This window comes from Rousettus aegyptiacus, unplaced genomic scaffold (genome assembly GCF_014176215.1).
Source record: "Rousettus aegyptiacus isolate mRouAeg1 unplaced genomic scaffold, mRouAeg1.p scaffold_m13_p_11, whole genome shotgun sequence".
NCBI classification, from domain to species: domain Eukaryota; kingdom Metazoa; phylum Chordata; class Mammalia; order Chiroptera; family Pteropodidae; genus Rousettus; species Rousettus aegyptiacus.
The window spans coordinates 47,354,950-47,377,150 of NW_023416286.1; the positions used below are offsets into that span (position 1 = coordinate 47,354,950).

The 22,201-nt window shown below is 39.4% G+C and overlaps 1 protein-coding gene across 8 annotated transcripts in view; it reads right to left on the bottom strand.

Moving 5' to 3' along the window:
- Positions 1-3,098: 3,098 nt before the first annotated feature.
- TMCO3 (transmembrane and coiled-coil domains 3) overlaps positions 3,099-22,201 on the bottom strand; it is a 38,323-nt gene continuing 19,220 nt past the window's right edge. For 6 of the 8 annotated variants that reach the window (XM_036228784.1, XM_036228785.1, XM_036228781.1 and 3 more), the window contains 7 exons: positions 19,167-19,353; positions 17,626-17,746; positions 13,689-13,884; positions 9,120-9,270; positions 6,420-6,499; positions 5,396-5,545; positions 3,099-3,717 (listed from right to left, as the gene is read on the bottom strand). In XM_036228784.1, the coding sequence (XP_036084677.1) occupies positions 3,604-3,717; positions 5,396-5,545; positions 6,420-6,499; positions 9,120-9,270; positions 13,689-13,884; positions 17,626-17,746; positions 19,167-19,353 (999 nt within the window). In that variant the 3' untranslated portion in view covers positions 3,099-3,603. Of the gene's footprint in view, positions 3,718-5,395; positions 5,584-6,419; positions 6,500-9,119; positions 9,271-13,688; positions 13,885-17,625; positions 17,747-19,166; positions 19,354-22,201 lie in introns of those variants that run through there. The other 2 variants (XM_016151938.2, XM_036228786.1) reach the window with 2 other exon arrangements.

Genomic DNA, 22,201 nt, shown 5'->3' on the forward strand with positions numbered 1-22,201 from the left:
CAGCCAAGGGCTGAACATCACGGTGATGTCCTAGGGGTTCCAGAGAAGAGGGTGTCAAAAGTCAAAGATACCAGAGCAGTCTCCCCATCTGGTAGAAGCCTCTAACCCTGCCCCTCCCCTTCATCACCTTCATCTGCCTGCTTCAGAAATACCTGTCTCTGCTTATCTTCTTGAAAAGCCATCTGCACATGCCTGGCAAGGGTCTCAGCCTCTCCTGGGATAAATCCCCCACTGCACCTGCATCTGGCTCTTGGCACTGAGTCCTCCCACACTCATCCCTGCAGGTGGTCCTGAGTCTGTGCCTCATCTTTCCGCCTCCTGGGCTCCAGGAAACCAAGACTGTTCTCAGGTGTAGGAAACATATCCTGCAGAAGCTATCATCCTCATCTCCATGCAGCAGAAGTTGTCATCCTCACCTCCATGCTCAGTCTCTGAAAAACACTCACCTCTAAGGGCTGTGTTAGGCAGCACTGTGCTGTCTTCCTTGCTTAGGCTTTGATTGCATTGCCCATCACCATGTCATGGATTAACAATCTGAGGAAGACGGCAAGATGGCCGCTGCCCTCCTCCAGGTGCTCAAGGGGCTCCCGTTGCTCTCCATTGTTTCTCTTACACGTCACCCTGACACAGCAGAGCCACACTCCTGCAGAGCCATGATTCTCCTCAGGCCAGGGAGTTAAGGAACGCCCTCCCCACATGCCTCTATCCCGACCTCTGACCACTAGCAAGGCCAGCCCACATGCCCCTCCCAAGAAGCCTTCTGGATTTCAGTCAGCATTACATTCCTCCTGCCTGCTTCCCAGCTCTCTCAGTTTGCCCTGCTTTGACTTCTGAGTGCCTTCTGCACCGTTCACTATTGTCTGTTTCCTATATCAGATCACCAGTTCCTAGAGGTAGAAGCCATCATCTTCACTTCTACACACCTCACCTCTGCTTTGCATGTAATCAATGATGCATAAATGTCTGATTTTATATCTCTTGCTTAAACAAACTGAGGCAAGACTCTTTCCTAACTAACTGACCTCCCATGAAATATTTGCAGTAAAGATTTGCATGCATTAAATCATCTACCATGTAATTATGTAGCTATCTGGTGTTTGACATTCTCTCTTTTGATTCTTTTAGACCTGAATAAAGTTCCATAACAGTTAGAGTGATGCTTCAAGCTATGTGAACTGAGGGAGCTGATTTACTGTGAGCCTGCTCTCCTCATCCTCGGCAAAGCTTTAGGACAACAAGGAGAAGATGGCCCTGTCAGAAGTTTAGGTGTTAGAAGTCACAAACACATGAAACGGGGAACACCACACATGAGTGCCAACAGGTTGGAGCACATGTGATGAGCGTGGGGATTCGAGGTGGGAAAGTTGTAGAAGATTCAGGTTAGAGCTCCAGGTGTGACAGATGACCACTCAGGTGAAGTCCTTGGGTGACACCTGACATAAGGCACTCACAGTCAGCTAGCATTGCTTAAGTTTTCATTGGTGTTGAGGTGGCCAACATACTCTTCTCCCACTCCATCTCAGAATTCCCAGGATTGGAAGCTCAATTCTCTAAGCATGTCTCAGATGTTGATCTTGTAGGAAGAGACTCAAATCAGACACCAGCTTTTAAAGTCAAGATGATGATGTCACTACTGGGTTGGTCAGCAAGTATGCTTTTCCTCCGGTGGAAGTATCTACAATAGGACTCGCCCACACATTCTAAATCTCACCTCCTCACACACAGGAGAAACACTATGAGGAGGCAAGCCTGTTAGGGTGGGAGGGTATCTGGAAGGCAGATGGTCTGCAGCTTCTAGGTGGAGGGGTTTGGAGGGATGGAAGGTTCTGAGCTTCTTCAAGTCTGGAGAAGGAGGGAAGAATGAGGACAGAGGTTGAAAGAGGGGTTTTTCAAATTCAGTACAGGGCAGGCTGGAGCAAGTTTATAGATAAGACGACACAAGAGGTGAGGGTGAAGACACAGATGAATAAGAGGTGAGGAGGGCAAGTCGAGATGGAGGACAGTAAGCCTAGGTGGCTGTGGAGGAGGGGAGAGTGGGCTCTGGTGGGAGTGGTGTGGGGAGGGTGGGCACAGGGGTTGGAGGTGGAGCCAGCTATGGCTTCGAGGTGTCCTGATGGTCTACGACTCTCCAAGGAGCATTCTCTATAGGCAGAGGTCTTCTAAAGGCATTTCCTCTCATCACTAAGCATGCATCTTTATTTACTTTATTCTCACAGAGTGATATGAACTCTATGTTTTGTTGAAATCTTGATGTCAGTGTACCAAATAGGTTTCATTCAGTCCAACAAAACTTAATAGGCTCCTGGCACTGTTGTGGGTGCTAGTGCTACAAAACAAAGTAAAACATATCCTAGAGTCCTTTAATGTATTCCAGCTTGCCCAATGGGATAACAGTGTTACAGACTAGATAGGACTGTCAGATGATCAGTCTGTGTCCAGAATGCCTCCCACACTGCCATGTCTATATACACAACTATTCAGAGGGAATGGCACCACACCATCTGTATAATTTAGAAATGAATAAAACCAATGCTATTTTCTAAAAATAAGCACGTTTATATCATTTCTCCATTGATTCACTTCATACTAGATATAATTTACTTCATCTTAAAGTATTTTAATTTATATTGAACACTTTTTATTTGTAATACATATTTACACCTAAAATATTTACAGGAAAACTATGGCTTAAAGTGCCCCTTAGGGAAATCTCTGTAAGGATAAGATCTTCATCTGTGTGGTTTTCTAAAATAGGGCACATACTAACCAAAATATACTTTAAAAACTTAAAGTCAGAACCCAGACTTCGCAAATAGCACTGCATTTAATTTGGTTTCTTGGAGAACAGTGTGGTAATATACAAATCATCTTAATTTAAAAATTGGTGATTAGTAAAACAAAAATCTAATTTAAAAAATATTTCCAATAAGTTTCAATTAATTATATTCTGATTATAAATGATCTTTATTAAAGAATGCATATTCTTGTGATTCAAAACCAAATATTTTAAAAGAATGGTATACCTAATAAAAATTGACATGGAAGTGTTTTATTTAAAATTATTATAATAAAAAGCAAATAGATATTTAGAAGATATGTCTCATTTTCAAAAACATAGGCTTTAATGATGAAAAGTAACTTTCCAAATCATTACCAGAATTAAAATTTCACATCACAGAAATATTTAATAACAAATATTGACCAACAGATTACAATACTAAAGTTGTACAATAAATTAAAAAGCTTTCTTTTTTTTTTTTACCAAAAAATCATGAACTGATAAAATAACAATAGAAAGTTAACATTAATTTCAGAAAAAAAGGCACATCCAGGCAAAATAGTCAAGGCGATTTGTAAAATGTAGCATTATGTTTATACTGCGCATGATCAACTGAATTCAATAAAGTACTCTGGAAGATTCTAAAATATGGCAGTAATAGTTTGTAAAGCTGGGCAAATAAGGTACCCCTCTGCCCTTAATGGCGTATTTCGTTCCCAATGTAGTTAGTTAGCTCAAAGGAATGCGCAATTACAGAACTGTCCAAAATGTCTGCTTTCCTGCACACAAGTTTCACTTTGCAAAGTTGTTCATCATCGGTGCCCTCAGAGACTTGACCGTCTCTCTGGTCGTGGCACACACTTCATGATTGCAGCTCTCCAAAGCACTGGGGCCAGTAAAAGACTGAGTGTGGTCACACTCAGGATTAGGAGGTACACCTGCAACAGATAAAACTGAGTGTCATCTCAGTATTAGATGTACCTGCAATAGGGAAGGCTGGGTGTGGTCACACTCAGGATTGGGAGATGCACCCACAACAAGTAAGGCTGGGTGTCCTCTCACTCAAGATTAGCTGTCCCACCTCAACCCACAGGTCCACTCTTAGGTACACCAATACAGCCACAGGTACACTGACATTTGGATGTGAGATGGAGTGAGATTTGACCATCAGTAGAAACTGTCATCAGGTTGACACATCACTGGTCCACAAACTGAAGTTTATGCAACCCGAGGGGGCATCTCTTGGGTGCAGTAGGTGGTCAGACAGACCCCGTGGGGTGCCACTTAGAGTGAGGGTACAGCCTCAGGACAGGTCTCAAATGGAGCTCATGTACAAAAACGTTTCTTCAGCAATTGTTTTTGGTGCTGTTTAATATCAAGACTTATCTTCCTCACACTTAAGGATACACGGAGACAACCATTTAATTTTGAAAGCTTACCAGCTTTTCACGTGTGCCAATAAGAACTTTCATATTTATATGGCCCAAATTTATTAGGGAGCAGGTGTGCAGAACCAAATATTTGAAGTGTCACTTGGCAGGGCAGGCTCTACTGACATCACAGCTGCGGGAGGATCACTGTAAGGTGGGAGCAGTCAGGAGGCCCACCCACCGTGGTCTTTGACATGAAGAGCAGAATGAGAGCAGGGGGAAAACTCCTACCCTGGCTTCAGGGATCAGGCCCAGCAAGTTCAACTGTGCTTAGACATCAAAAAGGGCAAAAGCAAAACTTACATTGCAGAAGAGGGCTAAAGGGTCAAAAATAATTTTAAATAGAAAATACTATTCAGAAACCTGTGTGTTGACAAATCTGCAATTTAAAAACATCCCAAAGTTAACTGTTTCTACACTGGGAAGTGCAGAAACAGCTAATTTCCACAACTTAAAAGTTTACACACAAAGTGCATGGGTAGGTTTCCAACCCTGACACACATGTGACTTCTTAGTGAACCAACAGTTCAAAAGCAGGGAGTTCAGGTTTCTACACTATTACTCAACATTTTATCCATTTAACGTCAACAAAAAAGTTCCTTTAATCTCCACCTTGCTTTCCTGAAATAGTAATGTTCTAATTTTAGTTATCAAATGCTTTTCTTAGTTACAACATCAATTTGCCCTTATCATTTCAGTTATATACTCAATTCAGTCACTGTATCCTGAAAGAATTCTCAAGTTTTAAATATTAAACTTTTAACATAGGTGAGCAACAACAGACTACTGCATATTTAACCCTGGAGTGGGGAGCTTTTCTTTCCCTTTAGAACCATAACCCACATCCAGCAGTCAAGCACAAAACCTCGTTCTTACCAAATTTAAAGTGACAGTCATGGATCACGAAATAATATTCATCAACTTCTAGTTCAGAGCCAGTTAAAAAAAGGCAAATAATAAAAGTTTAAACAAGTAGAACAAAACAAGAGAGAAAGATGAGGTAAGTGCAAAATAGCAGGTAGACATGCACATAATTGCATGCACACACACACCTGCATGCACACACACAACTGTACACATACAACTCTGCATGATGCTCAAACATCAGCATTAGGAGTACTGGAGAGGACAGTGGCAAAGCACCTGCCTGACCATGAATACTCACAGAAAGTGGGCGGAGACTCACCTCTCGAGAAATGATGCCCGCTCTGCGTGCTCTGCTTCCCAGGACGAAAGAGAACTCGCTGACCTGGGCCAGCCCTGCAGCCACGATCCACTTGATGTATTGGCTGGTCTTTGGCAAGAGGAGGGACAAGACCAGCGCCGCCAGAACGAACTGCAAGAGCAGCCCCGTGTTATTGCTTAACCAGAGCCCTGGCAGCCAAGCACACAGAAAACAGGGACACTTAAATGCCGGGACAGCCCTTAAGTAACACATGGAGGGGACATACAGAGAGGCACTTGTATGCAGAAGGCACCAAATAAACACAAAATGTGTGAAATAAAACCACACAAAATACCAAGGCAAAATCAAGGATTTGGGTTCACTACCAGAAAACAAACTAAATTAACCACATTTAATGTCACATAGCATTCAAGAAGGAAATTTTACTTTTAATAAGAGAGAAACGTATCTCTGTCATGTGAGCAAAATCTGGGAGTAGGCGGCCTGGAGCTGGTGGGCAGCTAGACAATCATCGGGATATTCAGACGCACCTTGAATTACAAGCTAACACAGGAGACTCAGGAACTTGTAGTCATGGAGAACAGACAAGTGGATAGTGGCAAAATAATTCTCAGTGGCCGTTAAAATGTATGTCTGCAGGCATCACAAGAGTAGAGATCTATGTGGTTCTTTAGACTCAGGATAGAAGCCAAATTATAGTGCAAGGACTGGATTTCACTGGAGAATCCAGAAAGCAGTTTCTCCCATTCCAGCTTTTTAATGCCCAATTTTAAACATACTCAATTCTGAGATGAACAAAGGAAAACAAACTCAAACTATTCCTATCCTAACCCAGATCTGTCCCCAGGCTGTGCTGGGTGGCAGGGGAGGGGGACTCCAACCCGCAGACTAAGTAAATGGTGTTGCTGAGGGCTCATAGACTCAGCACAGCTACAGGTGAAAAGTTAGGCCCCAGAGGAAGTAATGTGTGCTGTGTGACATGCAATTTTACCAATCACAAATCACTGAGAGGAAGGATCAATACCTTCATGATCACCACCGACAAAGTGAGGACCATCAGGACAGTGAGCTCGTACACCACAAAAGTGGGAAACACATGAAGGCCTGGTCAGAAAAAAGCAGACATAGTAATTCTTTCAGGATTACACAACCCATCTCCCAACAAATTCACACCCGTTTCTTAGTGAAAAATCTATTAACTCTCAAGCTCCTTATACTTGTTTCAAGAGAAGAATAAAGTTCTTGAAAGCATGATCCTCTCGTGCAGTTTATTTATGTGCCTATCCAAGCACTTGCTGCCAGAGGCTCCTGAGCCAGCTGCTCCAGGGACTGCTGCCCGGGCTCCGGCCTCCATGGGTCTGGTGCATAACCCTCTGCCAGACTTCACCAGGACACAGCAAAGCATGATGGTAAGCTGCTGTTAAATCAGAGTTTCCTTCATGAAAACATTCTGACCATGATGCAAATGGCTCCTAGAGTTTGAAGACAAGGAAAAGCAGCCACAGAAGGCGTCTAACTGTCTGTACCTCAAGGCTGGGAAGCCCCATAGTTCACTGACTCCGCGGTGGAACTGGGTCTCCCCAACACGCTCTTGTGTCTGGTATAAACAGCACTGTGGAGTGGTTGAAATCATGCAGTCCCTCATTGTCAAAGCAAGCACCTGGGCCCAGACGACTAGCGGGCCCTCAGCATACAGGCCAGATGACAGAGGCTTTCCACTCTGAGGGTGGAGACTATGTTTACTCATATGACTTCCAGCAGTGAACAGAGCACTGTGCACAGAGCAATAATGATGTCAAACTGACAGGAGCCCATACTTACTAACATTAACAAAATGAAAAGAGGTGAAATCCATGTTACAATGTCTTTGCCACATAAAACTTTAACAAGAGGGCATACAAGTTATGTTAGACTTTTTCTACTTATAGCCATTCATCTTTACAACAAATAACAGATGTATATTTGGGATAGCACAATGGTAAACAGTGCAGGCTCTGGGCTAAAATCTCAGGTCTACCACTAACCAGCTGTGCTCGCTGGCACACCTCTTAACCTTTCTCTGCCTCGGTTTCCTCATCTGTAGTTGTGGATCTGGGCAGTGAGTGAATACCGTGATGTGTAAAGCAGGTACCTGCAGCTAGGTTCAAATCATCTTTGTGGTTCTGACAGGGCTTGGCACAAAGCAGGAGATCAATGAATGTTTGTTAAAAATGGGACCCTGTTATTCATTTATATGTCACGGAGGTCAAATATGCAGAAAAGTAAAGGTATCTTCTTAAACGGATGCCATTAACTTGTTGCTTAGAACCCTGGAACAAAAAGATTCTGTCTCTTACTGGTTAGAGAATAAAAACCTAATTGTATACACATTTCTCAGCTGGCAGAGAAATTAACTTGAATTCCCTTTGATATAATGACTATAAATAACTGAAGCAAAAACATGTATGAGTTTTATTTTGTTAGAATGCATGGTTCTCAATAAATCAAGAATCCTAATTTGAGGAATATTAAAGCAAAATGTCTGTTTTAAGTAACATAGTTATGGAATTTTAGTTTTTTAACAAGCGAACATTCCATGAAACCCTAGCAGGCAGAACACAAAGTGACATATACCAGTCAGGGTGACCTGGGAATCTCAGGAATGGAACCCAGAACTGGAATGTGGTAAGAATAAGGTTACAATTTAATCAGTTTTATTAGACCTTGTCTGGAAAAGAAGTGACAGAAAAGAAGTGAATCATGAACCAGGAATGGAAGTTCAGGAATCAGAGCTTATTTCGCATTTTGAGAGGGTGGGACCAGCAGTGGAGGCAGGGGTAAAGGGTGGAAAGAGGGGGTCAAGGAGAAAGGGTAAGGGAAGAAGAGACACACACTCAGGGGAGAAAGAAGGAAAGAGGATGAGGGAAGAGGGCAGAGAGGAAGAGGCCAACACCTACCAAGTGGGGCTCTCTCACAGAACACAGAGGACATCCAATAGCTAAGGCAGCTAGCTCATGACTGATCTTATTTCACCTCTTGTGAAGGGCCACCTTTGTGCTTCTCTTTCAGGGCTGACTTGGCTATTCAGGGCCTTTCACATTTCCATATAAATTTTAGAATCTACTTTTCCACATTCTCAAAGTGTTGCTGGGATGGCACTGAACCTGTTGATTAGTGCAGAGTGCATGAGCCTTCCAGGCAGTAAGGAGTGGTGTGTACAAGGAGGTGTCAAATGGATGTGCAACATACAGAGGCTATGATTCTGTGGCCACTTGTACCTCTCTGGGACTGGCCACTCAAGACACCCTGACAGTGGGAAATCTCTAGAGCGGCGTGCCTCGACATGGTCAGTTTATTTTTATTTTTATTTTTTTTTATCAGAATTAGTTATTTCCTCCAAAACTTCCCATTTTGATGCACTGACTTGAAGTTGTTACCCTGCCGAGCACCAGCACCTTTCCCTGTGGAGTCATCCAAGTGAGGGTCATCCTCCCTCTGAGCCTTTTTAATACCCATCAATGAGCGTGTCTTAACACTGACAGAGCATGACAACCAATTAACATCACTCAGTTCAAATTTTCCATCTTTTTAAATAAGATTTCTCCTTAGACTCTAATATTTATGGGAACTGTTCTTCACTGTATGGTCTATAAATAAAAAAATGCATATGCACAGATTATAGAAGTAATCTGTAAGTGTTTAACAAATACAATTTAAACATTATGACATAAATAAGAAAGGTTACCTATGGATGCGAAGAAAATGATAGCCAGGAAGTCACGAATAGGCTCAATGTAAGAAACAATCTCCTCAGTGACCATGTGGCCTTGGGAAGAGATGAGTGCTCCGGCCAGGAAGCAGCCCAGCTCCATGGAGACATCCAGCAGCTCTGTGACCTGAGGAAGAACGAAGGACCACACATCACACATACACAGTGCTACCGGTTACCAATAGCTTCTGCCAAAGTAGGATTCACACCCAAACACAGCCTGTTGGATACAGCAAAACCATCACAATAAAGCTGTAAAAAGCAAATATTGCTGCACATCTGTGAAGTCTCCACTGGGAACTCTGTGGGAAGACCCGAGAGACAACACGTGGAAGCCAACATTAATTGAATTAACCATATTGGGGGGGGGGGGGATCAAATTAAAGTATTTGAAACAATAATTCATATAATTATTGTGAAATTTTTGAATGAGGGTATTTTCCAAAATTTATTCTAAATATTCGCGGTTCTTTTTCCTTACCTTGAATCAATAAACAGCCAGACTGTGGCATTATAAAATACACTGTATAAAAAACTATTCCTATCACCAATGCAAACCACTTAAGAGAACGCAGACAAAACTAATGAGCAACTACCTAGAGATGTAGGAAACCAGAGGGAAGCACCAATGAATCTAAAAATGACTAGATTCAACAGAGTCAGATTCAGATAGAATAGTTATGGCTTATTAGCTTGCTAACTATAGTTCTGTTGAATGCAAAGCTTCAGATTTCTTGATGAGACATTACTGATGCAAAACAAGTGGAAAGAAGTAGCTGTTTTTAAATCTGAGATACTAAAACTATAGGCAATAGCAGCGAGAGACAAATAGAAAAAATGAACTTTTGAAGAAATGCCATTTAAAATAGCATCAAAACACATCAAACACCTAGGAATATATAACAAAAGCAGCACACAAACTCTACATCAAACACCACAAAATACTGCTGAGAAACACGAACAAGGGCCTCAGTAAACAGAGGGTGTGCACCACACTGAGGGAGGGAGGCTTGGAATCCTGAAATGCCAGCTCTCCCTCAACTGGTCTACAGATTCACTGGAATTGCAACAAAACTTTCTTGTGTGTGAAAACTGACACGTTAAATCTATGGGCCTGGTAGGGTTATGCTAAGTGAAATAAGTCAGAGAAAGACAAATACCATATAATCTCACTTACATGTGGAATCTAAAAAACAAAACAAATACATGAACAAAACAGAAACAGACTCATCAATGCAGGGAACAAGCTGATGATTGCCAGATGGGAGGGAGTAGGGGAGGGGGTGAAAAAGGTGAATGGCTTAAGAACTAAAAATTGGTAGTTACAAAATAGTCATGGGAATGTAAAGCATAGGGAATACAGTCAATACTATGGTAATAACTATGTATAGTGCCAGGTGGGTTAGACTAGTCAGGGAGATCAATTCGTAAACTACATAAATATCTAACCACTATGCTATACACCTGAAACTAATATAAAATAATATTGAATGTCAACTGTAATTAAAAATTTTTTAAAAAGCTGAGGGCAGGGGAGGTGAAAGGGAATAAGAGGTTCAAATTTCCAGGTATAGAACAAATAAGTCATGGGGCTGCAATGGACAGCATAAAAAATATAGTCAATAATATTGTGATAGTGTTGTATGGTGTCAGATGGTTGCTAGACTTACCATGATGATCACTTCTTTAGGTATATAAATGTTGAATAACTATGGTGTATACCTGAAACTAATATAATATTGTATGTTAGCTATATTTTAATAAAAACATAAAAAAACCTTAATGTAGACTCTAGAAAGACCACAAATATAGATAAGACGACCTTGACAGAGAAGGAAGTTGGGCACTATACTGCCAGATGTAAAGGCAGGTGAGCTGGCCAAGGGAAGAGTAGAGCATTAGAAATACATGTACTCACATGCACACTCACATGGCCTCTTGTTTTTGGCAAGGTGACCCCACACAATTATTGGGGAGTGGTCTTTCAGCACACAGTGTTGGAAAAAGCATGTGAAAAAACAGATTCTCTCCACTACCTTCCATCATGTGCTAAGCTCACCTTCAGATGGACTATAGATCTAAACAAGAGTAAAGCGATAACATTTCTAAAGGACAACATGGAGCATCTTCATGACACAGGACTAGGCAAAGATCTTTTACGCAGAATATAAAAAGTGCTAACCATAAAAAATATTGAATAACTGGCCTATATTAAAATTAAAAATTTCTATTTATTAAAATATACCATTAAGCAAGTGAAAAGGCAAGACACAAACTGGAAGATATTAGCACAAATCCATCTGATATAGAATATCATTCAGTCATAAAATGGAATAAAGTACTGAAATATGCTACAGCATGGATGAACCTTTAAAACATGCAAAGTGAAAGACGCCATGAACAAAAGGCCATATATCATTTGATCCCATTTATATGAAATGTCAAGAAGCAAATCCATAGGAAGGAACAGAAAGTAGATTAGCGGTTACTAGGGGATGGAGAACAGACAGAACTAGGAGATAGGGGTTGCTTTGGGGGTGATAGAAATGTTCTGGAATTAGATAGGAGTGATGGCCACATAGCATCATGAACATATTGAAAACCACTGACTGATATACTTTAAAATGGTTAAAAGGCATATTTTGTTATATGAATTTCATTTCAGTTAAAAAAAATGACAAAAAAAATTTGCTAGATATATAAAATCTCCTATGAATGAGTAAGAAAATAACCAATCCAACAGAAAAATAACCTGAAGACTCTAACAGGCACGTCCCTAAGGAGGATGTCCACATGGCTAACAAGACCATGGCAAGGTGCTCACACCATCAGTCATCAGGGAAATGAAAATCATTCTGATGAGATACTGCTACTACTTAGCAGAATGGTTAAAATTACAAAGACTAATCCAAATGTTGGTGAGGACATAGAGAAAATGAACCCTCACATAATGCTAGTAGGGGTATAAACCAGCGCAACTACTTGGGGAAAATTAGCATGGGAAATTACCAAAGTTAAAAATGTGCACACCTTAGGACCCAGCAACGCCACTCCTAGATATATACTTACCAGAAATGAAATCACACGTCCATCAAAGGACATATACAAGAATTTATATAGCAGCTTTATTCACAACAGCCTCAAATGGAAACAAATCCTAATAGCTAACAATAGAAAGGACAGATGGTGACATACACAGTGGAATAGCACATGGCAATGAATGACGAGTATGATGGGAATTATAAAAATATCTGATAAGGAAATGCTCAGCACCTAACATAATACCTGGCAATTGTTAGCAGGTGCTGAGTAAATATTGTCAGATAAAGAAATAAAACTGAGAACCAATGAATGGGGAATTATTTTAACTTATGCATCTATTGGGAAATAACAAGGAAGTTATCCAGGGAAGAGAGTTTTCCTGGATGCTATTTTCAAAGAGGAAAATACTCTGGAATAGATAAAGCAATGTAAAAAAAGTCAGATACTTGAGCAGGTTTGAGCAGAAGCAAATCTTTGTCTTCTCCCAAGATTATAAGATATGAGGGGGCACTTAAGTCATATATAAGGAAGTAATTTTTGTTAATCTCCTTTTTTAAAAGTTAAATTTAGTCTGAGATCATTGTAGATTCAACTGTAGTTGTAAGAAATAATCCAGAGAGGTATCATGTACTCATTACTCAGTTTTCCCAATGACAACATCTTACCAAATCATAACACAAGACCACAGCCAGGATACTGATACAGTGAACAGAGGTGGAATATCACCTCACCATAAGGATCCTTCCTGCCCCACCCTCTCATTAATGTCTGGCAACCAGCAAAAATGGTTGGTCTTGCTTAGTGTGGATGACCACAGCTGGTTGAACTACATACCTGTTGAAGGACATTTAGATGCTTTGGCACTAATATGAATAAAGTTGCTATAAAACATTTGTATGTAAGTTTCTGTAACTCTTCATTTCCCTGGCATACATGTCAAGAAGGGCAAGTGCGGGATTATATGGTGATACTGTTACTAGTTAGACTATTTATAGGGGGTCTAACAGCATTTCTCCTATTTTCTCATGAGACGCTTGTCCTCTAAATAAGAGGGTTGCTTCCAAAACAAATTTTTTATTTCTAACCTTTCACATTTAAGGCAAAGAAGTTCTACTGTTGACAAGTATGTCATTACCAAACAGAACTAAATTTGTTTTTAAACTGTTTTAAATTTAATTTTATTTTAGGAACAAAGCTGTTTGAAAGTTTAAGACAGAGTAACATGGTTTGACATTGGTATCTTTTCATTCCCACAGTATATTTGCTTTTTTAATGCAGTTCTCACAAATACCATTTTAGCAAAGTGCTTAAAAGAGTATGAGCTAAAACAGTTAAACAGGTTTAACTCATTCTATTAATATTGATGGGTAGCATAAATTAAAAATACTAATAAGAGTTTCAAATATTTTAACTATTATTAAAATGAAGATAGAGAACTGGTCACAAGCTTTTAGTGAACGGATTATAAATCAGATTATACAAATAATATATTTTGAGAATTACCGTTAACATTAAAAAGATGAAAGCAGAGATTCCTAAGATAAGGATTTCTTTGTTCCCTTTGCTTTCCATATGCAGCTTTCGATAATACGGTCCTATGAGGTAAGTCTTTATAACAAGACATAACAGAAAAACAGCAGCTAGAGAAAAAAGAATCTGACCAATCAAAACCAGTATTCGTAGTATTTCCATGACAATGCTAGGAAAGAAAAAAAAAAAAAAGACATGTTATTTCACCTCCAAAACAGATTTCTCTAAAAAGACCTAATAAATTGATCTTCCACCTGTTTAACATGTTGCAAAATAAAAGACCTAAATCTCATATTTTTATTTCCAAATATTAAAATAAAATATATCAATCATACTAACCTCAGAAGTCGTCTGAATCATATATAGAAGGTGGATTGTTTTACAATCAATATTTTAGAGCAAATACATTTTATAGGATGTAATGACTCTTGACTGACAGCTTATAAATCTCAGTCGATAGATAATAAAATTCGTTATCAGGAATTAACCCCCATTTGAAATTCTTCATAGGCAATAGTCGCCCTGTAAAATTACACTACAGGCTCACCATTAGAAGCATAACTAAAGAATTCCGGTGACTTTCAGCAAAATATTCCCTTATCCCAAACCAGAACTCTGAATTTTACGTCTATTACTGAGTCATAAAGAAAAGGATTCTGCATTAAGGTCTTTTTACAATGTGCTATTCAGATCTCAGAATATATTCTGAAGATCTCAGCCCAAAGAATTTCATAAGGAAGATACTGTTATATGTTTGTAGCATTTATAACAATTATGTACATATTTTCTTAGCTCTCTGCCATATTTAGGAAACTATTCAGATCCAAATTCTTGTTTAAAAGTTCTCGATGGAAGAATACAAATCCCCCCTTATCTATGGTTTCACTTTACATGGTTTCAGTTACCCCTGGTCCATCGTGGTCTGAAAATATTAAATGGAAAATTCCAGAAATAAACAATTCATAAATTTTAAATTATGCACCATACTGATTAGCATGATGAAATCTCGACTGTCCTGTTTTGTCCTGCCTGGGACATGAATTATCCCTTTGTCCAGTATATCCACACTGATAGACTACCTGGCAGTTGGTCACTTAGTTGCTGCCTTGGTTACCAAATCTGCTGAGTATCATAGTGCTTGTGGTTAAGTATCACTCATTTTACTTAATAATGGCTCCAAGAACAAGAGAAGTGATGTTGGCAATTCAGATATGCCAAAGAGAAGCCCTAAGTGCTTCTTTTAAGTGAAAAGGTATGTAAAAAACAAAAACAAACAAAAAAAAACCCAAAAAACAAAAAACAAAACAAAACAAGAACCCGTATATACAGGTTACTGTACTATCTGCAATTTCAGGCATCCACTTGGAACATTTTCCCCGCAGATAAGAGAGGACTACTATGCTAAAGTCAGGCTTAAAATAGCAGTGCTGAACATAAACCTCAAGTTGCACATGATTGCTTAGGGGAATTAGAACAGAGCTAGGCTTGAAGCAAAGAAGTCTAGTCATTGTGAAAGACTCCATGTCTGTTAATAAAGAAGGAAAGCCATTGTGAAAAATTAGAGTCTGCAGCCCTGGCAAGAATAGGAATGTGCTTGCTGCAACAGAACAAAGTAGGTGAGTCTACCTCAAATGCCTGACCAGTCTTCCATATCCCACTAGCAGACCACTGAACTAATTGCTCACCCCACACATCAAGGCATCACAAGAAAGTGCTGTAGCACCAAATCTGGCCCTGTCCATCACCAGGGCAGCCCTTCTCTAGATGTCATCATCTCCCCAAAGGCTTCCTAACTGATTCGTTCACACTCAAAGCCAAAACAACATGCTGGGAACATCAATCAGATGTTCAAAGCTCCTGTGACATGCAGGTGAGTCACCACTTCTTCATCCAGCTGAACCTTCCATTCTCCCTCACCAACAAAGCAATCCACAACAGCCTTTGCTCCCTGACAGGCCATGCTCCCTCTAGCTATCGGGCCTCTGCACCAAGCTCCCTAAGCTGGATGCTCACTCCTTACCCTAGGTTCTTTTCCCTGATTGGCTCAGCTGTGTCCTTCACAGTTCAGCCTCAAAGTCAAACTTCTCAGAGGCCTTACCAATCTGAAGTGATCATCCATTGTTCACTGACTCATCACCCCACTGTAATTCTCTGCACAGCACTTATCTACACTAGATATTTTCTTATCATTTCACTGATTCATCATTCATTCATTATATTTCCCAAACACCATAGCAACTCCCTGAGAGTGGGCCATCTTCCTCTGTGCACAGCACATTATAGGTGTTCTAGAATCAGTCGTTTTTAGCTGAGATTACGGCCACTTAAGACTTGAATTTCTCATGAAAATCCTGACACCAGCCCTAGCAAACAAGTGCTGTCACCTCCCCCATCTTATTGACAATAAAGCAGAGATAGAGACCAAGCGATTGTTCAGCTCACATGTCAGGTATCTGCAGGTGTCTGGCTCCAAGGCCTGTGTTCCCAGTTGCTACAAATGCTCTTTGCAATCACCATGCCCAGAGCTTTGCATTCAGATCAATCTCCCAATTGTCTACTAAATACATTGTGATGAGGATAAAATGGTCAAACAGCTCAGAAAGGTACAAATAAAAAGTTAAAGTAATATACAACTACAATCTCTTTCAAGACAACATTTGAGGAGTTTCTACTAGCTCAAGTGTCATTTGTATGCCCCCACACACTTCCAGTTTTTCATTTACATGATGAATACTCTACTATTCTGCATCTTTATTTCTCCTTTTATCATGTTTTGGCAAAGCTTCTATGTTAGCACAAGCCTCACTCATTTTAACAGCTGAGTTAAGAATTTCAGCATGTGTTGGTGCCATCATTTTCTCAGCCAAACACTTGGACAGTTCTAAGTTCTTGCCATGCTCGAAGATGAGTTTCTGTAAGCATACTTGTATGCAACAGTCTACATCTGACAGACACTGCAAAATGGGCTGCTGGGAAAGCTGCTCCAATTCCCACCGCAAGCAAGATCCCAGAGTGCCATTCCTCACTCTGGGCATCATCCCATGTTTAAAGGTTTGCAATTTGATAAGTAAAAGGTTCCACTGCCTTTCCATTGTGAGAGGGTGAGCATCTTCCATTTACTCATTTCTATGTTAGCTGCTCAAAACTGGGTTTTTCAATTTTCTTATTAATTTATAGGATTTATAGGAGATCTTTATGAAATGAAAAACTTAACCTTCTGTCTTTAACATGTGTGCAAACATCTTTCCTATTTGTCTTTGGCCTGGTTGTCAAACAAGTACATGCACACGTGTGTATTGTGTATGTGTACGTGAATATGTATTATGCATATGTATGTTTGCATGTATTTAAACATTCAAAGTATGAAACTTTAATGTAGTAACATTTATCACTTTTCTTGTCCTTTATGGCTTCTAAAATTTATGTTCCGCTTGAAACAGAAAGGCCCTTCCATCTTCAATATTATAAATTCATCCATACTTTCTTCTAGAACTTTCATGATTTTGCAAGATATTAAGTAATTTAAATCATTTTATTTAAAAAAGTATTCTTTATCATAGTCTCTGTTCTATTCTTTACTTGTGAAATATTTTGGGGGAAGAAGTTAATTCTTTCATTTAAGAAAGATCAAGATTAATTCTGAATAAAGCTTAATAGAGAGGCAAAGTTTATATTAACATTACAACTGATTTAATTTTTTAATTGTAAATTTTCCCTAGTTATAAAAATTGTAAAAGAAGTTTTCTAAATTATAGTAAAAGGTATGAGTTCATGTAGTGTTACTCTAGAGTCTATGCTATACAAGCTCTGAACATATCTTTGGAAAAAGGCATTAAATAGTATTTTTGTAAACAAATAATTTGAAACTAGAAAAACAAACTGAAGTAAAGAAATAAAGAAAAATATTTACCTAGAATATGAACTGACTCCTGCTTGGATAAGAGTTGGCATAACAGCTATGAATAACCCCAGCTGTACATCCTGCATCACGAGCATTCCAAGCAACACAGCGCTATAGTCAAGGTCACCTGCTTGAGAAAAAAGGTTATTAAAAGAAGTGTACAGTATTTTAAAATACCCCAAGTCAAAATACAGTTATCATGCATATTTTCATAACAATTCAAATAATTTTGATACTTTAAATGAGAATAGACCTTAAAATCTCTTTGAGAGCAAATAATGAAACAATTTTAAAGATTAAAAAAGTTTTGTAAAGACAATCTCTCGATATTTTATTTCCACTAGTTACTGTTACTTATATAATTACAGAAAAATGCCATTATGAAAAGATGGAATGGAAAACAAGAATATGATAGACCTGGATAATCACACCAATTTCACTGTGTCCCCAAAACACATGAAACAGCAGTCTTATCACCAATCTTTATTTTTTTATCTAAGCTGTTTAAAAGAGACCTGGCCCCATCCCTTTCTGGTCACATCTGCAAGGCAGAGCCTGGCTTCCCAGGTCACTTTCTCTCAGACCCACCATTATCACCACACTGAATATTCCTTCGAGACAAAGACTTGGTTGGGAAATACTGGCTCATTAGATGGACAGAACAGAAAAGCAGTATATCTAGCTGAAGGGACTACATGAATCTGGAAAAAGAAAGGACAACGAAATATTTTTTGTGAACTTACTACTTCACATAGGCCTCTAAATGTCTCCAATTTCAACCCCCAGTTCCGGCTTTGGACCTTTTAAATGTGCTTCTAAACACTAAATTGTCATGTTCCCCCCTAAAATAAGCTATTTTTTTTCTTTAAAAAAAAATCTATCAACAATAACATATTTAAAGACATATCTGATAGAGTAAATTTATATAAAAGAAGCAAAATAACCAAACCAAACCAAATCAAAATCCCTATGACCAGCAAAAATTGCACTTCGATCAGAAGTTCAGGTAATCCTTTTAGGAGGCTTAATATATTTATTGTACAAAGTTAAGTTTTTGTTGAATGAAATAGCTTAAGAGTTTTAAAACATTCTAAACCAATAGTCATGTAAGGTTGTTGCTGTAGAGCTTAAAGTCTGCATGTAACAGAAGACCAGTTGACAGCAGTCTGGGCAATAAACACATATCTTACATAACTAGAATACTGGAGGTGGGTAGTTTCAGATTTGGTGAAGTATATCAATCTCTTAAATCCACTGTTTCTATAGTATATTTGTCAACGTAGACTCATTTCTCTTAAAAGTGGTCCTCAAACTGTCCTAAATATATGAGCGCGTAAAAGGCACTTCTCTTGATTAAGTGGAATTCTGGGAAAGCTGAATTTACAGACTTCAGTTCATAGCAGAACCAAGCACAGGTAACCATACTTGTTAGGAAAGCCCCAGGGAAGATGTAAGAGTTGCTATTTTTTTTTCTAGCAGGCCTTCGAAGTGAATTCAAGTCAATTAAATGTGTAATATGTCAACATATATTAGAATATACCATCACCTACCTTCTTTCTCACCCCGGGCACTACCCACAAGGAATCTAGACACTAAGGGTGTGCTTGATAAGGACAAACAAGTAGAAATAAAGACGCTCTGAGTGGGTCTGATCTGTAAAAGGTGTCCCCATAATAAGCCAAATGCAATCATTAATAGTGTCATATAACATGGTCCTTGTAAAGATATCTTCCACACCTAAAGAGAGCACATTTATTTATACATGTTTTAGTGACAATAGGTCATGTCTTGACTAGCACCAAGCAGACTACACACACACACACACACACACACACACAAACCTAGTAATGGGGCAGGCCTGAATCTTTTAGGAATATGTACAACATATTGTATATATTCCGGAAGCAATTATTCATTGGACACATAAGCACAACATCCAAAGCTGTAATCTTAACATAATAAAAACAGTAAACACTAACATTAAGGCTTACCGAGTTCTAGATATTCTTATAGGGACTAAACACATGTCTGTGTATATACATGTTTGTTTATATATGATTTAATTCTCAGAACACTATCTCAGTGGTAGTTATCACTATCTTCCCCATTTCTAGATGAAAACACTGAATCCCATAGAGATTAGGTGACTTGCCCAGGATCCCAGGGAAGTCACTTTCAAGACATAAACCCAGACGGCATGGCTTGATAATCATATATTAACTAGGCGTGCCTTGGTATGTACTTAGCAATCTACTAGACATGATAGAAAATGTGAAAGTCAGGTTTGATACTAACCCTCGGGGATTTTCAATCTAATTGAAGAGACAACTATCTGATATTTATACAAATATGATTAACAAAAGAAATTAACCCAAAACTGAATCTATCCTACTTTAAAGCGCTTGTTCATTTTCTTCTCCTCACTGCAACCTCCCAATCAAAACCAATTCCCTTGTTCAGTCCCTCTACTGAAAGAGCTCATAGGGACCCAGGAGAAGGGGGTAAGAGATGCATGGCTCAGCACAAGTCTGGGATGGTAAAGTCAAAGGCCAAGGCTGGCCAGTTTTGTCTGTGTTTCAACACATCTACTCACCTTTGGGTGCTTTGGATGGTATAAGCTTTTCCCTTCCCTAGGCTGGTTCTTGGTAAAAACCAATACTTCTGGCAAAATCACGATATTTCCTTTGGGAAGCAGGGTAGCTGGGAGGCTCTTCCTAAGGCTCGGTATTGATTTCCTACTGTGGCTGAATAAAAACATGTACACTCTGGCCCTTCCCAAAGCTGTGACTTGCTGCCAGCCTGCCTATCTATCACAGAAGCTTCTAACTTTGGGAAATGAATTATAGGAGCCTCTCAACCCTGTAAAGTCCCAAACGGCAGGACACCAACAGAAGTAACTGAACTCAGTGCTTGGCCCTCAGGGCAGAGCCAAATCTGTCTTCTGCCATGTGACTCTGGCCAACCTGGGCCCCAATCTCTCCTTCCTGAAGGAAGGAAAAGGTTAGTCAACAAATGCTGCTCCTTCAAAGTTCAAATTTCATGTTCTCTACTTCCTGTATTTGGAAGCGATGATGGGTATTATAAAGCTAATCTCTTCCTAGTTACTCTTCCTCTTCCTGTATGTTACAGCCAAGGAGCGGTGATGAAAGACCAGATCAGACCCACACAGCCAGCTGCCTCTCCTGAAGAGGCTGGGCGTGTTGGATTTTAGGTTCAGAGGTTTTAGTAGTTCCTTCTTTAAGTAGTGTTAGCACTCAGTTAGGGACACCTGGAATTTAGGCTTGAATCTGTCACTAACTAGCTGTCTACCTTGGACAGGTAACAATCTCTCCATTTTAGTTAGTGCATTTGTAGAGAAAGGTGAGGTCATTATCAGAGTGAACCTTTGACTTTATGATCTAGTGTCTTGCCACATTTTGGTCTGAAGAGCTGGAATCCATTTAGCCTGAGAAGCAAGGTATAGAGGGGATAACAGAAAAGACCCTAGAGGGCATCCTTTAGAAACTTCCTATTCAACGTGGGACCCTGGACTAGAGCATCTGTACCACCTGTGTTCACAGACATGCAGGTCCTCTGGCTGCCTACATCAGAACCTTTGGTTCAGCAATTCCTCAAACATTAGAGTCTAAGAAGCACTGATGGGAGAATCCCATCAGCTGAAGCGCTGCTCCCTATGCATCTGGACCACATACCCAGATGCACACATAGCCTCACATATCCTCTTAAGTTCTATTTTCCTCTTTCCTTTCCTAGGACTTCCTATCTACAATTCCCTCATATTCTTCTGAAATCCCAATATAAGCCCCCAAAGGGCACTGTTGACTATATACATTACCTTAAATTCAGAAGCTACCAGAATGTATGGAACATTATATGTAACATGTGTTTATTGAGAGAACAAATAAGGAACAAAAAAGAAAACACAACTTCTGCCTTCAAAGATTTTATAATTTAGAGACAAAAACTGATGAACTATTATGATATAAAACTTAGAGAACAATTTAAGTGAAGCTAGAAGAATGAAGTGAGACAGTAGATGATGACTCACAAATAAATGACTTAGACAATCGATGGTACCAGTGGGCAGAACAGAAAGTCCACAACTTTCTTCACCGTCAAAGTAGTAGTAGTAGTTTTAGACTTTGGTGTTTTTGAATAGTTTTTAATTATACCTTAGGAGATTTTACAGAAGACCTAAGGGGATCTTCCAGCAATTATTAATATTTCAAAAACCCTATTAAATAATTTCCCACCATGATAAGAACACATGGGTAACCCATTCAGCAGGAGTTCTATCAACTCAGAACGATTACACTAGTTACTTCAGGTGCTCTAAAGTTTTGCCCATTACTCATACCTGAGAAACAGAAAAAGAAAAACAAATGTGTTACTTAAAAATTGTAGTTTATTAGGTACATATAAACATTTTGCAATTTGAATCCATGGGCCTAGATAGAAAGGGATAGGATGCTTTCTTGGTGTAAGTCACATTTCAGGGCCACCACAAGGGGGCAGCAGCCAAGGCTCTCTGGAGCTTGTGCACTGGTCAAAGGAGAATCCCCATCAGAGCTGAAAGGGACATTAG